This window comes from Tenrec ecaudatus, chromosome 2 (assembly GCF_050624435.1).
Source record: "Tenrec ecaudatus isolate mTenEca1 chromosome 2, mTenEca1.hap1, whole genome shotgun sequence".
Taxonomy (NCBI): Eukaryota; Metazoa; Chordata; class Mammalia; order Afrosoricida; family Tenrecidae; genus Tenrec; species Tenrec ecaudatus.
Genome location: NC_134531.1, coordinates 217706587 through 217728005, shown reverse-complemented (window position 1 = coordinate 217728005; position 21419 = coordinate 217706587). Strand labels below are relative to the sequence as shown.

Genomic DNA, 21419 nt, shown 5'->3' with positions numbered 1-21419 from the left:
CCCCTCAGGGGTGGGTGTTACATCTAGCATTTTGATCAGTTCCCTTTCTGCCTCCACTTCCCTCACAATACGGTTACTCCCATTACTGTTCCTGGGGAAGGGGTGGGGGGGTATCCGTTCTGGATTCCATGTGTTGATAGCGCTATCTGTACCAGTGTACATGCTCCATTCTAGCCAGGTTTGCAAGGTAGAAATAGGGTGATGTTGGGCGGGGTGGGTAGGGGAGAAGCTTAAAGAATTAGAGGAATGCTGTGTTTCCTTGGTGCTGTACTGCACCCTGGCTGACTGCTCCCTTCCTTGTGACCGTTCTGGGAGGGGATGTCCAATCGTCTAGAGATAGGCTTTGGGTCTCCACTCGGACACCCCTTGTTTGCATTGATATGGTTGTTTTGGGTCTTCTGATACCTAATACCTGATCCTGTCGACAGCTCGTGGTCCCACAGGCTGGTGTGCGTCCTCCATGTGGCTTTGTTGCTTTTCAGCTAGATGGCTGCTTGTTTGCCTTCAAGCCTTTAAGACCCCTGACACTGTTCTTTTGATAGCCAGGGCTTATCAGCTTTCTTCACCATTTGCTTGTACACCCATTAGTTTTCAGCAATCATAACCGGGAGGTGAGCATCATGGAATGCCAGTTTATCTCAACAAAGTAATCTTGTGTTGAGGGAGGACTTGAGTAGAGGCCCAATTTACTTCTCCTTCCTTAATACTTAACCTATAAATTTATGTACATAGGCCTATATCCTTTTCATTATATATTAATATATTTATGTACATGCCTGTCTTTATACCTCTATAAATGGCTTTGCCTCCTAGTTCTTTGTATTTCTTTTTACTTTCCTCCTGTCCCACTATCACATACGACCTTCATTCGACTCAGTAATTCCTATCTGCTACATTTCCCTTGATAACCCCACCAGGCATTCTCTGCCCTCCTCACCATCAATTTTAGATCTCTTGTTGTTCCCTCGTCCCTGTGTTTGGTGGCTCTTCCCTCCCTTTCCCCCACTGCCCTCCTCCCCCTCTCCTCCATTCCCCCGGAACTGTCAGTCCTGTTGTTTTCCCCTCAGGATTGTTGATCTTGCCTATCTTTCTTTTTCTAGGGGAGAATGCGGACAAAGTCCCCCACTACCACAAATTTTGTAGTTGAGTTTGGGGAAATCGCAGGGGTCTGCACATTCGGAGTGCAATGGATAAGCCCTGGGAAAATCACCTTCGTGATCATGGTATCCCCCTGTAGGTAAGTATTACCTATCTTATATAGACATGAAATTTTTTAAAGAAGAAGAAAAAAGGGGCCTATAAATAGTTCCAGGTGTGTCTGCTGACCCTTATGCATGTTTTCCTATCGAGTCTGATGAGGTGCCAAGGACTTCCCTCTGAGTCTGAAGTCTATTTTCAGGACTTCACTGCTTTGCTCCCCTTGCTGCTCTGTTGCACTCCCTTTGTGTTTTGCCCCAGTTGTGTGGGGGACAGACCAGGTACAATTCCTGTACTGTGTCTCCTGTGCCGTCCCCTGCTCTGCTATGGGTCAGTGAGACGATGCCGTGTCTCATGATGGGGCTGGCCCTATGGTCCTCTCTGTGCTTTGGCTGCTCTGAGCAGGAGTGTCATCCTCGGCTTGGTGGGCCAGTCTGTGATCTACTCTCTCTCTTTCGCTCTTCATTTGCTCCCGTGTGGTCTGGGAAGACCCGCCACTCTCTTCAGTGTTGTCCTCTGTAGTGCAATCTTTTGGGGAGGGGATCATCATACTTCATGCCCTATGTTGAAGGGCTCATCTTAAAAATGCAGACATCTAAGCGAGAAGTCAGCTAAGTCTTCACAGAGGAAGCACACCAGCCAGTGTAATCAAAGGATTATTAATAATAAAATCCATGGGGAGGAGGACTGTATAAGACCCACTTTGCAGAAAGCTATGGATGACAGTGAAAACCCAAAATCCAACTGCAGATCCGCAATATGGATTTAAGTCTCCATTGAATCCCCTTTGTCTACTGACCAGGAGTGTGAGTAGCATTTATCCCAGACCATGCGGATTGCTGCAGGTAGTTAGGTTAAAATTAAACATCTTACCATTGTTTTCCCTTCTCACTCATTTTTAACTTGTTCTAGTTTTTATTCTTTTCTGCTTTCTTTTGGATTGAGGTTTTTCTATGTTTTACTGTTGTTTTTGTATGATTTTCTTTATATGAAATCCAGGATATATAGATATTTAGAGATAGTAACTAGCTAGGTCATGGTTGGAGGGAAATTAAGAAAATGTTCTAAAATTGACTGTGGTGATGCTTGTACAATTTTTTTGTAATATATTCAAACCACTGAATTGTATGGTACATGACTTAAATGCCAAAAAATTTTTAAAAAAATTTTATTGAGAGCTCTTACAGTGCTTATTATGATGCATACATCAATTGTATCGGGCATATTTATTGTATCAGGCATATTTATACATATGTTGCTATCATTTGATAGTTACTTTCTAGATAGTTACTTTCTATTGAGCCCTTGGTATCTGTTCCTTTTTTTACCCCTTTCTCCCCCCTACCCTCGTGGCTCCTTGATAGATTATAAATTATTATTTCCATGTCTCACACCGACCACTGTCTCCCTTCTCCCATGGTTTCCATTGTCCTTTCCCCTAGAGGGGTGTGTGTTGGTTGTGTGTCGATCAATTTCCCCTTAAAACTTAAAATTTTTAAACCACAAACTCTAGCACAAATTCTAAATTGTTCACTAAATGGTTACAAAATGAAACCAAAAATCCTCATGCATAACAGCGGCAGATTGTCAGAAATAGTGCCAGAAATTGAGTCCCTCAGGTCAGAGGCACTCAGAATGTGACTGAGGAAGGCCTGCCTTCTCAAAGTAGAGTTGACCTTAATGACATATATGGAGCGAAGGCTTTGGGAGTAAAGCCTTCAGGAACTTTACGTACTGAAAATGATGTAGACATCCATTCATAATCCAAATGTGGCATGTACAAAGTCTGACTCTAGGATAATTGGAAGGTATCAAAAATGAAATAGAATGCATAAAGAATGACGTCGCAGACATTAGTGAGCTGAAATGGCTGGTATTGGCTATTTTGAGTCAGACAACCATATGGTTTATCATACTGGGAATGACAAATTCTCAAGAGAAATGACATCATATTAATTGTCACTAAAGAAATTTCAACATCTATCTTAAAGTACAAGGCTGGCTGTTATAGGATAGTATCTACATGCCTACAAGAAAGTTCAATTAATACAATTATTCAAAATTAGGCATCAATCACTAAAAAGAGTGATGGAAAATTTGAATAATTCTACCAACTTCTTTGATCTGAAATGGATCAAACAAGTAATCAAGATGCATTGATAATTACTGGTGATTGGAAGGTTAAAATTGGAAACAGAAAGGAAAGATCAGGAGTTTGAAAATATGGCCTTGATGATAGAAAGAAGGCTGGAGAGCCCATAACGGACTTTTGCTACACCAATGAACTCTTAATTGCAAATTAAGTTTTTCAGTAACATAATGGAGACTGTACAAATGAAATTCGCCAGAATCCAACTGACTACATCTGTGGGAAGAAATAACAGAGAAAACAAATACTGTCAGGGGCTGACTGTGGAACAAGTAATCAATTGCTCATTTTCAAGTTCAGGTTCAAGCTGAAGAAAATTAAACAAGTCCACAAGAGCCAAAATATGACTTTCAACATATTCTACCTGAATTTAAAGAATATGTCAATAACAGATTTGACACATGAAATAATTATCAAAGAATTGGTAAGTTATGGAATGGAGTCAAGAACGTCTTACAATAAAAACAAGTCATTAGAAAGTCAAAAAAGAAAGTGAAACCTAAAGTGGATGCCAGAAGACGTTGTCATGACTATACTACACAAGGCTATTCTTGTACAATAGTTAAGAAAATTAAGGAAATGATTCAGTAAAATAAATGAACAGAAAATTTCAAAGCTTGAGAAAAAAATTATAATGAACTGTGCAAAGACCTGAAGTTAGAGTATTAAGTCAATCTCAAACAGAAGAACTGAAGAAAAAATTCAAGCCCCAAGTTATAATATTGAAGGATTCTATGAGCAAGAGCCATGGTGGCATAGTGGGCTAGACGTTGGGCTGCTAACTGCAAGGTCAATAGTTTGAAACTACCAGCCACTCCAAGGGAGAAAGAGGAAGCGATCTTCTGCTATAAAGATTCGCAGCCTTAGACCCATAGAGGCTGTCCAACCCAGTTCTATAGGGTTGCTTTGAGTCGGAACTGACTCAATGGCAGTGAGTTTTTTGAACATCAAAAGACAATGGAAATATTGTACCAAAAATGTCAATATTCAACGAATTTAAGAGGTATATTATAAAAAACCCGGAACGTGAAGGAAGAAATCTAAGTTGTACTGAAGACATTAGCAAAAAATAAAACTCTAGGACTTAAGGGAATACCAACTTAAATGTTTCAGTAACCTGAAGAAGTACTCACTAAGTCCATGCCAAGACATTTTTTGTTTTGTTTTGATTTTTTAATAATATTATTGACACTTCATATATCATGCAATTCAATAGTTCAATCATATCAAGAATTGTACAATCATTATCACAATTTTTTTCCTTTAAAAAATCTTATTGGGGGCTCATACAACACTATCATAATCCATCCATCCATCCATCCATCCATCCATCCATCCATCCATCCATCCATCCGTGTCAAGCACATTTGTACATTTATTGCCATCATCATTTTCAAAACATTTTCGTTCTACTTGAGTCCTTAGTATCAGCTTCTCACTTTTTCCCCTCCCTCCCCATACCAAGAAATTTCTAAGAAAACTACCCAACCAACTGACAGCAAGAGATCTACATTTGTTTGTATCCATTCCAAAGGTGAGTCAACAGAATGTTGAAATTATCGAACAATATAATTAATATCACGTTAGTAAACTTTTACTTAAGATAATTAAACAATTGCAGCAGAACATGGTTAGGGAGCCGCCAGAAATTAAGCTGGATTCAGAAATGGCATAGAGTGTTTAAAGTGTTGATATCATTGCTGATGTCAAATAGATCATGGCTGAAAGCAGAGAATACCAGAAAGATGTTTGTGTTTTATTACCATGCAAAGGCATTCCACTTGTAGCTCTTAATGTACCACGAATAACATTATGAAAATGGGAATTCTAGAACACTCTATTGGACTCATGTGAAACTTTTTTTTTTTTAACATTTTATTAGGGCCTCATACAACTCTTATCACAATCCATACATACATCAGTTATATAAAGCACATCTGTACATTCTTTGCCCTCATCATTTTCATAGCATTTGCTTTCCACTTAAGCCCTTTGCATCAAGTCCTCTTTTTTTCCCCTTCCTCCCCGCTTTCCCCTCCCTCATGAGCCCTTGATAATTTATAAATTATTATTTTGTCATATCTTTCCCTGTCCGGCGTCTTCCTTCACCCCCTTTTCTGTTGTCTGTCCCCCAGGGAGGAAGTCACATGTAGATCCTTGTAATCGGTTCCCTCTTTCCAACCCACTCACCCTCTTACCCTCCCAGTATCACCCCTCACACCCCTGGTCCTGAAAGTATCATCCGCCCTGAATTCCCTGTGCCTCCAGCTCCTATCTGCACCAGTGGAAACTTAATGAGTACCTGGATCAAGAAACATTAATTCAAACATTCAAACAGAACAAGGGAATACTGTGTGGTTTCAAATCAGGAAAGGTGTGCATCAGGGCTGAATCCTATCACCATACTTACTCAATTTGTATGCTTGGCAAATACTTTGAGAGGCTTAACTATAGGAAGAAGAATGTGGCATGAAGATGGAGGAAAGCTTATTAATAACCTGAGATACGCAGATGGCACAAACTTGTTGCTGAAAGCGATGAGGACTTGAAGCATTTGCTAGGGAAAGTTTAAAATTGAGTATGGAATTCAACCCAAGTAAACAAAACCAAAATCCTCACAGGATGAAGGGAGAGAAGAATGAAGTTGTCAAGATTTTGTCTTGCTTGGTCCCCAATCAGTGCTTATGGAAGCAGCAGTCAAGAAATCAAAGGACACATTGCACTGGGCACATTTGCCGCACAAGACACCTTTAAAGTGTTGAAAAGCAAGGAGGTTACACCGAGGACTAAAGTGTACCAAACTGAAGCCAAGGTATTTTCCATCACCTCATATACATGTGATAGTGTGACAATGAACAAAGAAGACTGGAGAAGACTGGATGCATTTTAACAAAGAGTATTTAAAGTACCATGGACTGCCAGCACAAACCTGTCTTAGAGGAAGTACAGCTAGGAGGAAGAAGTAGGAGGCTCAGAAGATGAGAAGATAGAGAGACTTTGTCTTATTGGATTTTGGACATGAAAGCAAGAAAGACCAATCCCTGGAAAGACATTAGGCTTGGTACAAGGTCAGTGAAAAATATAAAGACTATTTCCAATTTTGATAGCTTTTTGTTTTTGCCATAATATCTATGTGCATCACCCCAAAAAAGTACCTAAAAGAATACAAACAATAAAAACACATACCTTCCTAAAAAAACATTATTTTAAATAATTTGAGTTTCAAAAGACATCAATGGATGTGATGGAAAATTTGGCATTGGATACTGTCGACGATGACAACTTGATCGATGTAGTTGATACCCCTAAGTTACACATTTAAAAAACGCTGAATTGGCAAATGCAAAGCACAGAGATATCATGGCAAAAACAAAAGGCTATCAAAATTGGAAATAGAGACTAATTTGGATAGGGACAAATATCAGGAATTTCCTCTTGCTGATGACTTGAACGCCAAACAAAGTAACAGTGCATCTGTGGGATCTAGTTTCTAAGAGCACCCACAACAGTAGGGATAAGAAGCAGTTACCTCTTTGACATTCTGCAAGGTTTCAGGGGTGATAGTGAAGTCCACAGGGGTTGGTGTCAATTTCCCCTTCTGAGGCTGAAATGGGAAAGAAGATCAAAATCAGCTGGTGCAAGACCAAGAGCTCTGCAAGTCACACTCCTCTTTCTCCCTTTAAAAAACAAAAGGCACCAGGAGGCAGGATACTTGGCTGCTTATCCCTTCTGCCAAAAACCAACGGTGTGCCCTTTTGCCAAGTTTTCTCATTCCCCTGTGACTCTGTTTCCTCTTGTACAAAACAAGAGGATAGATGTCTTAGTCTCTAAGGTCCCTTTCAGGTCCGGAATTTGAAGATCAGACCCAAGAAACAGAACAGTATCATTTGAGGAAAAAGTTATTTTCTGCTTCTCTTTTAGGAGAAGAGCTAACACTTGTGTGTCTACCTTGTGTCCTAGTGCAATGACCCTACGGGGCACTATGACCACCAATAGCCCCACTTTCCAGATGAAGAAGGTCAGGCACAGAGAGGTTAAAGGATGTGAGCAAGTAAGTGGCAGGGCTGGGATTCAAACTCAGAAGTGGCTGGCCTCCAATGCCTGTGCTGTTAGCCACCGAGCTATATAACTGCCTACCTATAACATTTTAGTCTTTCCATCAATAATTAGCATTGATCATACCCAAATTGGAGCTCTGGTGGTACCGTCAGGGAAGTACTGGACTATAAAGTGCAAGGTTGGTGGTTCAAACCTACCAGCTACTCCTTGGGAGAAAGGTGAGTCTCATTCCCATAATAATTTACAGCCTCGGAAACCCAAAGGTTCTGTATTGTCTAAAAGGGTTGCTATGATATGGAAATGATTCAATAGCATTGAGTTTGGTCTGCATTTTATTCCTAATTTACGTAACTGCAGAATCTGTCTTTACAGGCAAGTTTCATTAGTGCCTGCCAAGCATCTACTTGGGCAGGACCCTCAAAAGCCCACCAAAACCCATGACCAGTGAGCTACAGAGGGGGATGGGTGCTGACCAATTTGCTAAAGTTTACTACTTTTCCCAACAATGTTTTAAGGAAAATTCATCCTAAATGTAGTCTTCTCAGCTGCATTTTCCAGAAGCAAACTTGAAGGATGAGGTGGTATCCTTCCCGGACAAGGAACAGGTTTGCTTTCTACTCGCTAAAAACGCGGCTGCAACATAAACACACAACAGGTGCAGTGTGCTCCTGGGGTCCCGGCACCACCGAAGTGGGACACCAGGCCTGAGAACAATGGCCGATGCTTGGGCTGCCTGTGGTGAGTGGGAAACAAAGTCCTTCAACTCTGACCTGGGAGCCTCGTGGCTTCTACCAACATCTACTACGGAGACTGACTGAATAGCTTGAAGGAGCGTCCCAGACGCCATGGAGGATTCCTACTACTCAGCCCCGGAGTCCCAAGCAGAGCTTACAGCAGAGTGAACGATGAATTCACAGGTCTTGGTTAGGTCCTTGGCCAGCAGAGATCGCCTCATGTCACAGCGCAGTGTGTACTGGAGGGAGAGGTGGAGAAGAAAATGTCATTCCAGTGCATTTGCTCTCACCTTAGAACCAGAGCAAAAACGAAGTGATTCGAAATAGCTGAGAGAAACTGTGTCCAGCTGATGTATTCTACAGAAGAAATGCAAATGCCTGCTGTTGAGTCAGGTGCCCTCCAGGTGTTTCAAATTCATAGTGACTCCAGGCACAACTGGACTGTACCATCAGGAACCTGCACGATTGCCATCGGCTGACTTGTGGAAGTAGACACTTTCACCAGCACTTTCTTCCTAGTCCGCCGTAGTCTGACACCTGCTTAGCATCACACCAAAAAATGAACCTCCACTGACTACTGGGTGGTGGCTGTGTCCAAAGCGCAGCAGCTAAGAATCGAGCCCAGGTCTCCTGCATGGAAGGCAAGAATTCTATCATGTAGCCACCATTGCTTTATACATAGCGGAGGAGCTCTGGTGTCACAGTGGTTATGCTTTGGTCTCTGATCCACAAGATCAGCAGTTCTATGGGAGAAAGATGGGGCTTTCTATTCCCATAAATAGGTACAGTCGTAGAAGCTCACTGGAGGGAGGGGGGAAAAGAGGAGCTGATACCCAGGGCTCAAGGAGAAAGAAAAGGTTTTGAAAATAATGATGGCAACTTATGTACAAATGTGCTTGATACAATTGATGTATGGATTGTGGTAAGAGCTGTTAGAGCCCCCAACAAAATGCTTTATTAAAAAAAAAAAGGAAGAAAGAAACTCACGGAGCAGTTCAAACCTGGCCTATAAATTAGCAAATGATGAAAGTCTTAATCCATGAACTTTTGCAAGTCTCCTTGTTATCTGAATGTCGGTGTATGCCAGCACAATCATTCATTACTGATACTCCTAGCGGCTGTCTAGGTCCAAAGCCTTTGATAAGTCTATGGCCTGAAAGAGGTACTTCTAATATTAAGGGACTAAAACCCCACCTTTTTCTGCACAGAAAACGATTTACTGCAGTAGAATCCATCCTACTGGATTATGGCACCCTTCAGGACAGAGCTCTCAAGCAGTTCATAAAACACACACAGACAAGCTTTGGCTGGATGCCATTAAGTGTTTTGGAGACTCGTATTTTAGAGGTACCATATGTAGGCGGCGATGCCAAATTATTGACAAAAAATTAATTTCATCTTCCAAATGCTTAACTTTCAGCTCTTTGAACATTTGCAAGACAAAACAGTTCTGTCTCCTCCAGCAGGGGAAGTGCTGCCCAAAATGTCACAAAAGTACCTTTCTTTCCTCTGGATAAAGGAAAGGCTCTTTCTCTCACTCTGAGTCATGCCTCCTGAGACAACAATAGCAGCTGTGAAAGACATCCTTAACCAGCAAAGTTGACAGGAAGTCATAAATTCACTTCCTCTCATTTACAAGGTTTGTTCAATAAAGAATGCAAGCCAATGTTAAATGCGTAGCCTTTGGGCATTAAACAAGGAGATGCTTATAAGTATGAAATAGACAAGACGGTCAGTGGTGGAGCCAGAAAGAAGCTGGGGCATATCTATTACCAAACAGTAAGAGCATCCCCTGCCACTGTCAACTTGGCTTGTACAAAGAGCCCAAGGAAACAAAAGAATGTTTAAAGTTATAGCAGGGCTCCTCTAAGATTCCGATTAAAAAATAAATAACGGTGACATTGGAAATGTATTGTGGCACAAACACTTAAGGCTTCAGGTAGCAGCTGGTAGTTCGAATCTACCCAGAGGTGCTTTAGAGAAAGGCCTGGTGATTTACTTCCGAAATATCAGCCAGTGAAAACCCTATGGAGCCCAATTGTACTCTGACACGCTGAGAATCAGAATGATACTCTAGAATTAACTGCGAGGGAACAACTAGTTTAATTTTTGTGTGAAATGCATCCAGGAGGGAAAAGTGAGAAAACATTAGCGTATGTAAGTGAGTACAAGAGAGGGCTCCTTAACACAAGGGACCTTCCAAACGTTTCCAAACATAAAGCGTCCCCCCGCCCCTGCACTTTTTGCTGTTCCCTTGTACAGTATTCAGGAGCCCTGGTGGTGTAGTGGCTACATGTTGGTCTGTCATCCACAAGGCTCACAGTTTGAAACCACCAGCTGCTCCTTGGGAGAAAAGACGGAGCTTTCTACTCCCATAAAGAGTCTTGGGCACCCTCAGCGGCACTTCTACCCTGTCCTAGAGTCACTAAAAGTCAGTGTCGACTCAGTGGAGTGAGCTTTGTTTTGAGTTTTGGCACAGTATTAAATTCTTAGGTCCCTCTATGGATTCTCAAAGGAAAGACCAAGATGTGCTTCTGAGGTGAAACAAGGAAGCCAACTACTCAGACTAGCAAGTGCTCACCTGGATGTTGACAAACACACCATGGTAGGTCTCATACAGAACTTTATTACCCTTCACGTGGAGTGGAAATTCAAAAGGAATTTCTGTCTTGCCACTGGGGAATTTTCCTGGCTTCACCATTTCTATGGTGCTGGTGATAATCTGGATAGGCTGTAAATGAAAATCAAATAGTCCATCAACATGCATAGTTAGAGGTGCTTTCAAATGATAGTGTCCATTAACAATCTCCTTAAAGATAAAACACAAAAACCTCTCACATACTACCACCTTGTGTGTTTGGCCACATAGTGCTAGGTCTGCTGGCGCACAGAGTGTATGTCCGTTCTCTATGTCTCTGGGAAATGATGGCTCTTTACAGCATGAACACTTAGGTGCCTGACCACAGTAAGAGCTGGATCAATATTTTCCCTCTCGCCTCACCAAGTATCTCACTTAACTGTCACAATAATTCTCCAAGGCAGGTGTGGTTGGCTAGGCTTGGGTACCTACTTCAATCTGATTCAATACTCGTCTAGATGTTGGTAAAAGTATATGCTTGTAAGTAACATTTACAATCAGGTGACCCTAAGCAAAGCAGATTATCCTTTGTAATGTGAGTAGGTCTCACCCATCAGTTGAAGGCCATCAGAAGTCCAAGGTTTCTGAAGTGAGATGACTTTTGCCTCAAGACTGTAAACATCCCTGTCTGAGTTTCCACTCTACCACTGGCTTGTGTGCTTACCAGGGACTAAACGAACTCACTACCATCAAGCAGATTCCTACTCATAGCAACCCCACAAAGCATAGGGTAGTACTGCCCTGGGGTTTTCCAAGACAGACTCTTTATGATAGTAGAAGGCCTCATCTTTCGCCCAAGGAGCAGCTGATGGCTTTGAACTGTTGACCTTGCAGTTACCAGCCTAATTTATAACCACCACACCATCAGGGAGTCCCCTGCCAGGAACAAGAAGTATTAAAGTTTTTGAAATTCTGGCTAATCAATAGTCTGAAAAAGTCCATAAAGTATGAAGTAAACCTCCAGGTACTAAGGGGTTAAAATAAGAAAATTGTAGAAAAACACAGGAAGGCCCTGAATGTTGTTAACACAATATACAACCATTTTTCTTCTTAACAAGAGACTTGGTGGTGCAGCAGGTTACTCACTAAACTGCCAACACAAGGTCAGTTCAAAACCACTGGTTGCTTTGAGGGAGAAAGAATGAAGCTTTCTACTCTCATAAAGAGTTTCAGTCTTGGAACTCCATAGGAGTGATTCTCTCCTGTCCTATAGGATCACTATGGGTTGGAATTGACTCAAGGGCAGTAAATTTTGGGAGTTTTCTTCTTAACTCTTTTCCCTCAAAACATAGAATACATCCACAGGAAAAGGAGACTGTAGGCACAGAGAAAGAGCTTACTTTTAAAAATACATAACTCTACTTTAAAATACTAAAAGAACAGAGGGGTTACTTGCTCTTGCTGCATCTTACCTCAATGTCAACTCTGACAGCAACATACAGATAAAATAACATTTTTGTTTGAGGAAAACAAGAGCTGTGTTCTTCTAGGAGGCAAAAGGCATAGATAGAGGTCTAAATACAGACATGTACATATGTAAGTATATTTATATATGATAAGGAAATAGATCTATGTGCATATGTTTATAGGCTTAGTATTAAGGTACCAGATGGACATTGGGCCTCTACTCAAGTACTTCCTCAACGTAAGAACACTTTGTTCTATTAAACTGGCATTCCATGATGCTCACCTTCCCGACATCGCTGAAGACAAAATGGGTGCATAAGCGAATGTGGTGAAGAAAGCTGATGGTGCCCACTATCAAAAGATACAGCATCTGGAGTCTTAAAGGCATGAAGATAAACAAGTGGCCATCAAAGCCCACATGGAAGAAGCACACCAGCCTGTGTGATCATGAGGTGCCAATGGGATCAGGTATCAAAAAAAAAATTTACATCCTTATGAACGAGAGGATAGGGGGTGTGTGGAGTGGAGACCCAAATCCTATCTGTAGGCAACTGGACATCCCCTTACAGAAGAGTCAGGAGGAGACGAGCCAGTCAGGGAGCAGTACAGCAACGATGAAACATATAACTTTCTTCTAGGTCTTAAATGCTTCCCCCCTGCTCCCACCCCACTATCATGATCCCAATTCTACCTTACAAATTCGGCTAAACCAGAGGATGTACACTGGTACAGATAAGAACTAGAAACACAGGGAATCCAGGACAGATCACCCCCTTAGGACCAATTATGAGAGTAGTGATACCAGGAGAGTAAGGGGAAGATAGGGTAGAAAGGGGGAACCGATTACAAGGGTTTACATAGAACCTCCTCCCTGTGGACAACAGAAAAGTTGGTGAAGGGAGATGTCAGACAGTGTAAGACATGACAAAATAATAATAATTTCTAAATTATCAAGGGTTCATGAGGGAGGGGGCAGGAAGGGAGGGGGAAAATGAGCTGATACCAAGGGCTCAAGTAGAAAGTAAATGTTTTGAGAATGATGATGGCAACAAATGTACAAATGTGCTTGACCCAATAGATGTATGTATGGATTGTGATAAGAGTTGGACGAGCCCCCAATAATATGATTTTAAAAAGGAAAAAAAATTCACTTAAAAAATCAGGAAAAAAAAAGCGCAAGCTGTGTTCTCTTACTGGGCTGAACCTTCATTATTAAAAGCATGACCACCATCATCTCTCACAGAACAATGAGTTATTACAACGAAGACAGACAGTACATGAACGCCACCATTAAAAACAAACAAACCAAACTCCGTGCCATAAAGTCAATTCCAACTCAAAGCGACCCTAAGAGACCACTATAGACATCTGAATATAGGCCGTACCACATGAAATTGAAGCATTCTTACCTTGACAGAGTTATAAAAAGCTTCAAACACACCCACACTTTTGGCACTGAGCTGGAGGTTTACAGACCCTTCCATCGTCAAAGAAACTCCTTGGTGTTGGACGGAATCCTTACTAGTGATGACCACCACGCCAGAGAGCAGCTCCTACGGGAGAGAAGACAGCCACCAGGGAAGTGAGCACCCAGCTTTCACTCACCTGGTTTACCACACCAGGGTGCTACAACCAATTTTTAAAAACACTCATCCACTGAGTACTCACTGGTAGTTATTATGGGTCTGTGATAGTTACATAAAGTGGCATCAATTTGAGGATTAAGAGTGAAGGAGTGGAGTCTGGCCTGTTAATCATTTGGAGGCACTAAGGAGATATATAGTTTGCTGAAGGTGAGACACATGCTCACTCCCTGAGAGACATTTCTGAGGAGAAGCCACATGAAGCTACCCTGAGGCAGAATTTTGGAGCTGAAGGAACCATGTGGAGAACCCTGTCAGCACTGAGATGCTTACAACACCACTGGATCCACAAGACTTCCAACCCACAGACCTATGATCTTCATGCATCAGCATCACTGCATGTGTTTGCCGATTCTGAAGAGGACTTTATGGATTGGTATCGGACATAGGGGTTAAATCAGGGTTTTGAACTTGATCTGGACTGGGCTGGGAGGTTTTCTCGATATTCTATTGCTCTTTCTTATACACATATGTCTCTATGAATTTGTTTCTCTACCCAGACTAACATAGTATGGTACCCTGGGAGTGGGGTACTAGAGAAACAAATCACAAGGTGGAGAGTGGATGTTGTTTGACCTCTCCCTCAGAGTAATTTTTCTTCTTTGGCTAGCTGGAGGTCAGATAAAGCCACACTGTTTACTTGACTGTTTTCTGTAAAGAATGTGGGAATTTAAAGTTTTGATTCCCTGTGGACAAGGCACATGGAGACTGATGAAGTCAGACACCTAGAGCTGGAGAAGCCATGTGAAGACCCCTGCCAATGCTGAGATGCTTATAATGCCATTGGATCCACAAGACTCCTCACCCACTGGCCTGTGATCTTCCTGCATTTGGCATCATTGCACGTGTTTCATGAGTCTGAAGAGGACTTTATAAATTGGTATTGGACATATGGTCTAATATCAGACTTATGGCCTTGATCTAGACTGGGCTGGTTTCTCAATGTTCAGTGGCTTGTGTATACAAACCTCTCATACAAGTGTAAGTCTTCCTGGATTGGTTTCTCTAGTGCACCCAGACTAACACATTACGGTACCAGGAGACTCCAGCAAGCAAGATGGAGAAGGTATAACTCTGGGAGTTGGAGACCCATGGACAATCACAAGGGGGGCTGTGTATGCACACAGGGAAGTGGCCCAGAGGAGGGAGCAAGCAACCTCACTCCACCTGCCTTTCTAAACTATCTTCCTTCACAGGCTAGGGGAATGCTTCAGACACTGATTTTTAAAAGGCAAAGAGGAGTGTCTGGAGCTAATGGAGATTCCTGGCTAGCTCACACAGGCTCACAGAGAATGATTGCTTCAGATGGGATGCAACACAGTAGCACTCTTGCCGTTGGGGTCTTCCTTGGTTATCCTGACTGCAATGGCAACCCAGATGCCTGCATAGTCTACCAAGACGGCCTAGTGTCCAGCTGCCCAGAAACCCCAAGGGCTGGAGGTTACTATCGCTACAATACATGTAGGCGACACTCCCCTTTCCTGCAAGGCCTCCCCAGCTCCTCATGTTCTGGGTCATTTCAGCCTACGGTTCCTGGTTCATAAATCACTTTGGAAAAGCTTTACAATAAGTCTTCTATTCGTGTATCTGGAGATAATGACTGAGTAATAGAATATGCACATTAACGACATTCTTTACTGCGCAGCAGTTTCTTCCGGTCCACAGAGAACATGACAGTTTGAATTTGTTATGGGGATTTGAGTGGAAAAAGATATTGAGAAGATTAAATAGCATAGACTAAAGCATAAAGCAAATCTGCAATAAATACAAAACAGTATGTTTCTGAAATGAACTTCAGGTATGTAGCACACCTACTATCACAAGAATCATGATGGTCGAAACTGCTGAAAGTTCAACAAAACTAAACCCAAACCACCAAGAACAATGGCTTGCAAATCAAAATATTTAAATAAAAAAGATCTGCCCTACTACTTTCTAAAACTTTACTGTGTGTAGTCGAGTATAAGCCGACCCGAATATCAGCCCGAGGCACCTAATTTTACCACAAAAACTGCATTCAAAATGTGCTGCAAAACCTGGCTTATACACGAGTACATACAGTACTTCCTCTCGTCATTCAGTGAAATGACGGTCACCAAGTTCTTACATTATACAGAATTTCAGAGCAGAAATTGCCTACATCTCTAAATGTGCTAAGTGGTCCCTGGGTAGGGCAAAAGGTTAATGTACTTGGCTCAAGTCTACGCAGAAGTCCCCCTTATGCCCTTTACTGCCATTGAGTCGATGCTGACTCATAGTGACCCTACAGGACAGGTAGAAAACTACCCCTGTGCTTTTCCAAGACTGTCACTCTTAACTCGATACGGATATAGAAAGCCTCATTTTTTTCTCCTGAGGAACGGCTGGTAGCCCTGAGGTTAGAAGCCCAACAAGTTGCCCACTAAGCCATTAGAAAGCCTCAGAGGAAAAGTCTGAGAATTTATTTCCAATCAGCCACTGACAACCCCAGGGGCACAGATCTACTCACATGCACACAGGGTCGCTGTGAGCCAGTCACCTCGACAGCAACTGGTTTTTAAAAATGTGCAAACTGTTTGTTTTCTTTTCTCAGAGCTCAGATGTCTACATTAAAATATACACTATCATCTCCATTCCCAGAAGAATCTTAAGAGTAGAAATCATTTTGCTTTTAGCAAACCTTCTTAATACATAAAGCTCATAAACAGATTTAAATGAAAATTCCTCTGAGATAATTAATATTTGTGTACAATTGAAATAAAATTGAAATTCAATTTTGAAACATTTCCATTCACTAGTATATTTTAAAAGATATACTTGACTAGAATTTCCCCAAGATAAAATGCGACCAAATAATTTTATAAATCTTATCCACTGAGCAAATGTTTGTGGGTGGCTTGGTTCCTGTTTAACTATAACCCCTTTTGTTAACTTCATGGGCCCAGGATCTCTGTTGATCACCAACTGGCCTGTTATAATCACAGCATTAGACACTCTGTGGCATAACAAAGAAAATGCAGTGAAGAACCTTGGAAGTAAAAAGAGTAAATATCTCATGAATCAAGGTCTTTTTGTCATTTAAAAATTTTAATTACTGAACAATATAGTAAAGAAAATACAAAATAAAAATTATAGACAAATTACACCCATGGAGATTATATATATATATGGCAGAAAACTACTGACAGTTCCATTCAATTTGTCTCCCAGGAGGAACCAATCCCTGAAGAAAGCCATCATGCTTAGAGTAGAGTAGGTGTCAACAAAAACAAGAAGGCTCACAACGAGATGGGCTGACACAGTGGCTCCGACATGGAGGGTTGTGAGGATGATGCAGAGCAATGGTGAGGGTTTTGTTCTATGATACATGGGGTCACTGGAGAATCAGCCCAAGAAGTCAAAGATTTTAGAAACAAGGTGATTTAATAAAGACTACGACCAAGAGCAGTGAGAAAACAATGATTATTTCTGGTAAAGGAAGACAAAAGAAAGTTGAGTAACAGGAATTAAAGAAGGAAAACTACAGACCTGGCTAGAAACTCCCCCTCAGACTTTTGTATGGAATCTCAACAAGGAGCAAATAAGGTTTATGATTCTAAATGGTGCCTATCTCAACCCTCCACTCTCTAACGTAGTAGAAAGGACTGTTATTTGGAAATCATGACTAAAGAGGGGCTTCAGGATGACAAGAGATTCAGGAACGATCTACAAATAGGCATGTGAGCTATTGTTTTAGGAACAAGACCACAGTGCTTCTTTCTCAGTGAGACGAATCCTATCATCAAGGAGGCCCATGACCTTAAAAAGATTAAGACAGAGTCTGGGGAGAGATGCAGGTCCTCCACTTGAATGTGCATAGAAAACACAGGGGTAATGAGGCTGTGTTGGAGATGGCAGATCTTGCCCTCTCGTGGACAGCCAAGTCAGCAGCACAGCTGCCTCAGATCCCAACAGCATCATGGACAACTCACTTCAGAGTGAGGTGATGTGTTTCCAGGAGAGCAGCTCTTGTAAGCAAGTTCAAGTCCTTGGCCTGGAGATGCTAATCTAAGAGAAAGACCCAACTGTCCCATCTTCAACCATAGCCCAAATGAGAGGGTTGAAAATAAAGCAGAAAAGAAGCTACTGGGCACACTCTGGTCTTCTCAGTCATGCCTGCTTCCCAGGAAGAAACCACAAACTGCATTTGTTCACCAGCACCTGATGCCACCGAGTTGATTCCAATTCATGGCAATCCTATATGTGTGTATCAGAGTGGAACTGTGTACCCTCCACAGGGTTTTCAATAGCGGATGTTTCAGAAACGGATAACCAGACCTTTTTCCCAGGGTGCTTCTGGGTAGATGTGAATCTCTATCTAACCTTGCAGTTAATGGATAAATGTGTTAACTATTTTCACTACCCAAGGACCCCACCCCTACCCACCTCCCCACCCCTCCATCCAGAGTGCTTTAAAAAAAAAGGGATGTTTTCCAACCTGGTCTTCTCTAAATATAAAAAGCTACTACCAAATCCATACATTTTCTTTCTCTTTAAATAATGTATTGTGGTAAAATATATGACATAAAATGCCTATTGTAACTTATTTTAAGAGGACAATTTATTGTCAATCATATTCCCAATTTCATGTAACCATTAGTAGTATGTTTCCAAAGCGTCTTCAACTCCCCAAACAGAAAATCTATACCAAATAAGCAGTAAGCCCATTATCTCTCCTCTCCCTCCAGCCCCTGGTAACCTCTAATCTACACAGTATATATTCATATATAAGCTGAGTTTTTGGGACACATTTTTAATGCAGTTTTTGTGGTAAAATTAGGTGCGTCGGCTTATACTCAAATATATACAATAGTACTTTCTGTTTCTCTGTATTTGCTTTTTTTTTTTAACCCCCTTTTTTGTTCTCTGGAATAAAATACCAAGACCATAATTGGGGTTCTGGGTTTGAAGATGATGGCATCGGGTCAGCATTCCCCTTTAGCTTAGAAATCATCCCAAAGGGCAAAAATGAAAGCACGAACTCCGTTTTCGGTGAAGCAAGAAGACCGTGAACACCATGACAGAGGTGGAAGATCTGCCAAAAGAAGGGGTGGCCCAGCAAGGGTGCCTGCAGCAAAAAGTTGGAAGAAGAGGCCATATGGCTGTGGAGGTCAGAAAGGTCTAGCAAAGGAACTTAGAAGTGGCTCGGCACATGGGTGCATTGCTCTGGCTGGCCACTGAAGCTCTGCTGGTGATGGCTGGGCTCTAAGAAGCAGAGGAGGGAAATGAGGGAGATCATGAACACACTGTAAGAAGCCTTCACTTCGGGCACTGGAGGAAATAGGCTCCCCTGCCTTGTGAGAACCAATGCAGCTCAGTGGCTGAAGAGAAAGTTGTTCAAGGCTTACGATACTCACACATAAAATCTTAAGACATTAAAAGAACTCTCAGCCATCCTCTTACAAGGAGAAACTAAATAGGACCAGCAGAGGTACATAGGACACAGAAATTAAAAAATAAAGAGAAAGCTAAGAAGATCTCAAATGGCTGGTAGGGAACAAACAAAATAAAGATCATGTCACTATTTTAACTTGGAAAAACGCTATGCTAAATAGGATCTAAATAGGAACCCTGTTGGTGTAGTGGTTATGTGTTGGGCTACAGGGCTTTCTACTCCTGTAAAGAGTTAGTCTCAGAAACTCACAGGGGCAGTTCTACCCTGTCCTATAGGGTTATTATGAGTCAGCATTGACTTGATGTCAGCGACTTTGGTTTTTTGAGTTGCTCTCTACCTTACTCATGGTGAAAACCATCCTCAAGACAATGATCCACAAAAGGGTGTGTGTGTGTGTGTGTGTGTGTGTGTGTGTGTGTGTGTGTCCCCTGTCTAACCTCACTAGGTTTCCACTGCACTGTTCTCCTTGCTACTCCTTTAACCTACTGGCCTACTATGGTTCAGCTGCTCCTTCACTGGAAGGAAGCACACCTCTTAGAGAACCACTGGACTTGCTCCCTCCCCTCCCCCACATCACTGCTTAGATGGCATCGCTTTGTGAGGCCTCCTTGACTGCACACTCACTCTCTGCCTTCCTTACCTTCCTCTGTAGCATTAATCATCTACATCTAATCTACTCATTTGTTTTATTATCTGTCCCCACCCACTGGGATGTAAACTCTACAAGGGTAGAGTAATTGATCATTATAAGCATTCACTGAGTGAAATGATCATTCACCAGGAACAGTGCGATCAAACATGAGAGTTGTGAATATGCATTTTGCTATACATTGTATAAATGTACTGAAACAATTGCCCCTATAAGGGGTGAACACATAATAGATCAATTTAGCCCCCAAAGATGTAATGGTGAGACAACAGGAAGATTGAAAAATGAAGATGAGCTCAGAAAAGAAGTAGATGGAAAAAAGCAAAACATTACAGGAAAAAAGAAGAGTCAAAATATGTGTAAATTGTGGAATGGAAAACTAACTTTCTCTGTAAACCTTCACTCAATTTACAATAACTTCTTAAAAGGAAAAAAGAGGTAACGTTAGAAAGAGTACAAAATATATAAAGGACAAAAAATGAAAAAATTTAAACAGATTAATCAAAAATTCAAGAATGAATTGAGAAGAACCTGAAAATGATAAAGACAGAGGAAAGTAAGGACTTCTCAACATAGACACAACGAAATCCCCAAGAAAACTGAAGTTAGCAGAATAGTTATAATTGATTCAAAACTACTGAAAGGGAAAATAAATTAAGAACAGTCAATGAGAAGACAGATGCTAGTAAAATTGTTTTACTTAAAAATCAGGAACCCCAGGGGGCAAGGAGTGGAGACTCAAAGCCCATCTGCAGACAACTGGACATCCTCTTACAGAAGGGTCTCAGGAAGAGACGAGCCAGTCAGGGCGCAGTGTAGCACCGACGAAACACAGGAAACATACAACTTTCCTCTAGTTCTTGAATGTGTCCTCTCCTCCCAGTGTCATGACCTCAATTCTACTTACAAATCAGGTTAGACCAGAAGGTACACTGCTATAGGTTAAGGGCCCACAACACAGGGAATCCAGGGTAGATAAACCCCTCAGGACCAACAATGAAACCAGAGATACCAGGAGGATAAGGGAAAGGTGGGGGGGGGGAAGGGGAATCAATCACAAGGATCAACATATAACCCCCTCCCAGGGGGATGAACAGAAAAGTGGGTAAAGGGTGACAGAGGATGATGTAAGATATGAAAATTATAATCTCTAACTTATCAAGGATTCATGAGGGAGGGAGGGTGTGGGAAAAATGAGAAGCTGATATCAAGGGCTCAAGCAGAAAGAAAATGCTTTGAAAATGATGATGGCAAGATATATACAAATGTGCTACACACAATGGATGAATGCATGGATTGTGATGAGATGTAAGAGTCCCCAATAAAAGTTAATAAAAAAAAAGAACCCCACTGAAGAAAACAAAACATAAAACAATAAATGCTAGGGATGTTGTGGGGAGATCTCTTATTCACTGCTGGTGGGGCTGCAAAATGGTACAGCCACTATGGAAAACAAGTATTTCCTTAAAAAGCTAAAATAGAAATACCATACGATCAGGTAATCTAATTCCTAGTATATGCCCTAAGAAA

At 41.6% G+C, this 21419-nt stretch overlaps 1 protein-coding gene and 1 pseudogene across 1 annotated transcript in view; both read right to left on the bottom strand.

The window, feature by feature from the left end:
- VPS26C (VPS26 endosomal protein sorting factor C) overlaps window positions 1-21419 on the bottom strand; it is a 55780-nt gene that overhangs the window by 9253 nt on the left and 25108 nt on the right. The window contains exons 2-5 of the mRNA XM_075542297.1: window positions 13594-13737; window positions 10721-10870; window positions 8298-8378; window positions 6876-6950 (exon numbers count right to left, since the gene is read on the bottom strand). Coding sequence (XP_075398412.1) covers window positions 6876-6950; window positions 8298-8378; window positions 10721-10870; window positions 13594-13737 — 450 coding nt within the window. The remainder of the gene's footprint in view (window positions 1-6875; window positions 6951-8297; window positions 8379-10720; window positions 10871-13593; window positions 13738-21419) is intronic.
- On the bottom strand, window positions 1098-1245 carry LOC142441812 (U1 spliceosomal RNA; annotated as a pseudogene).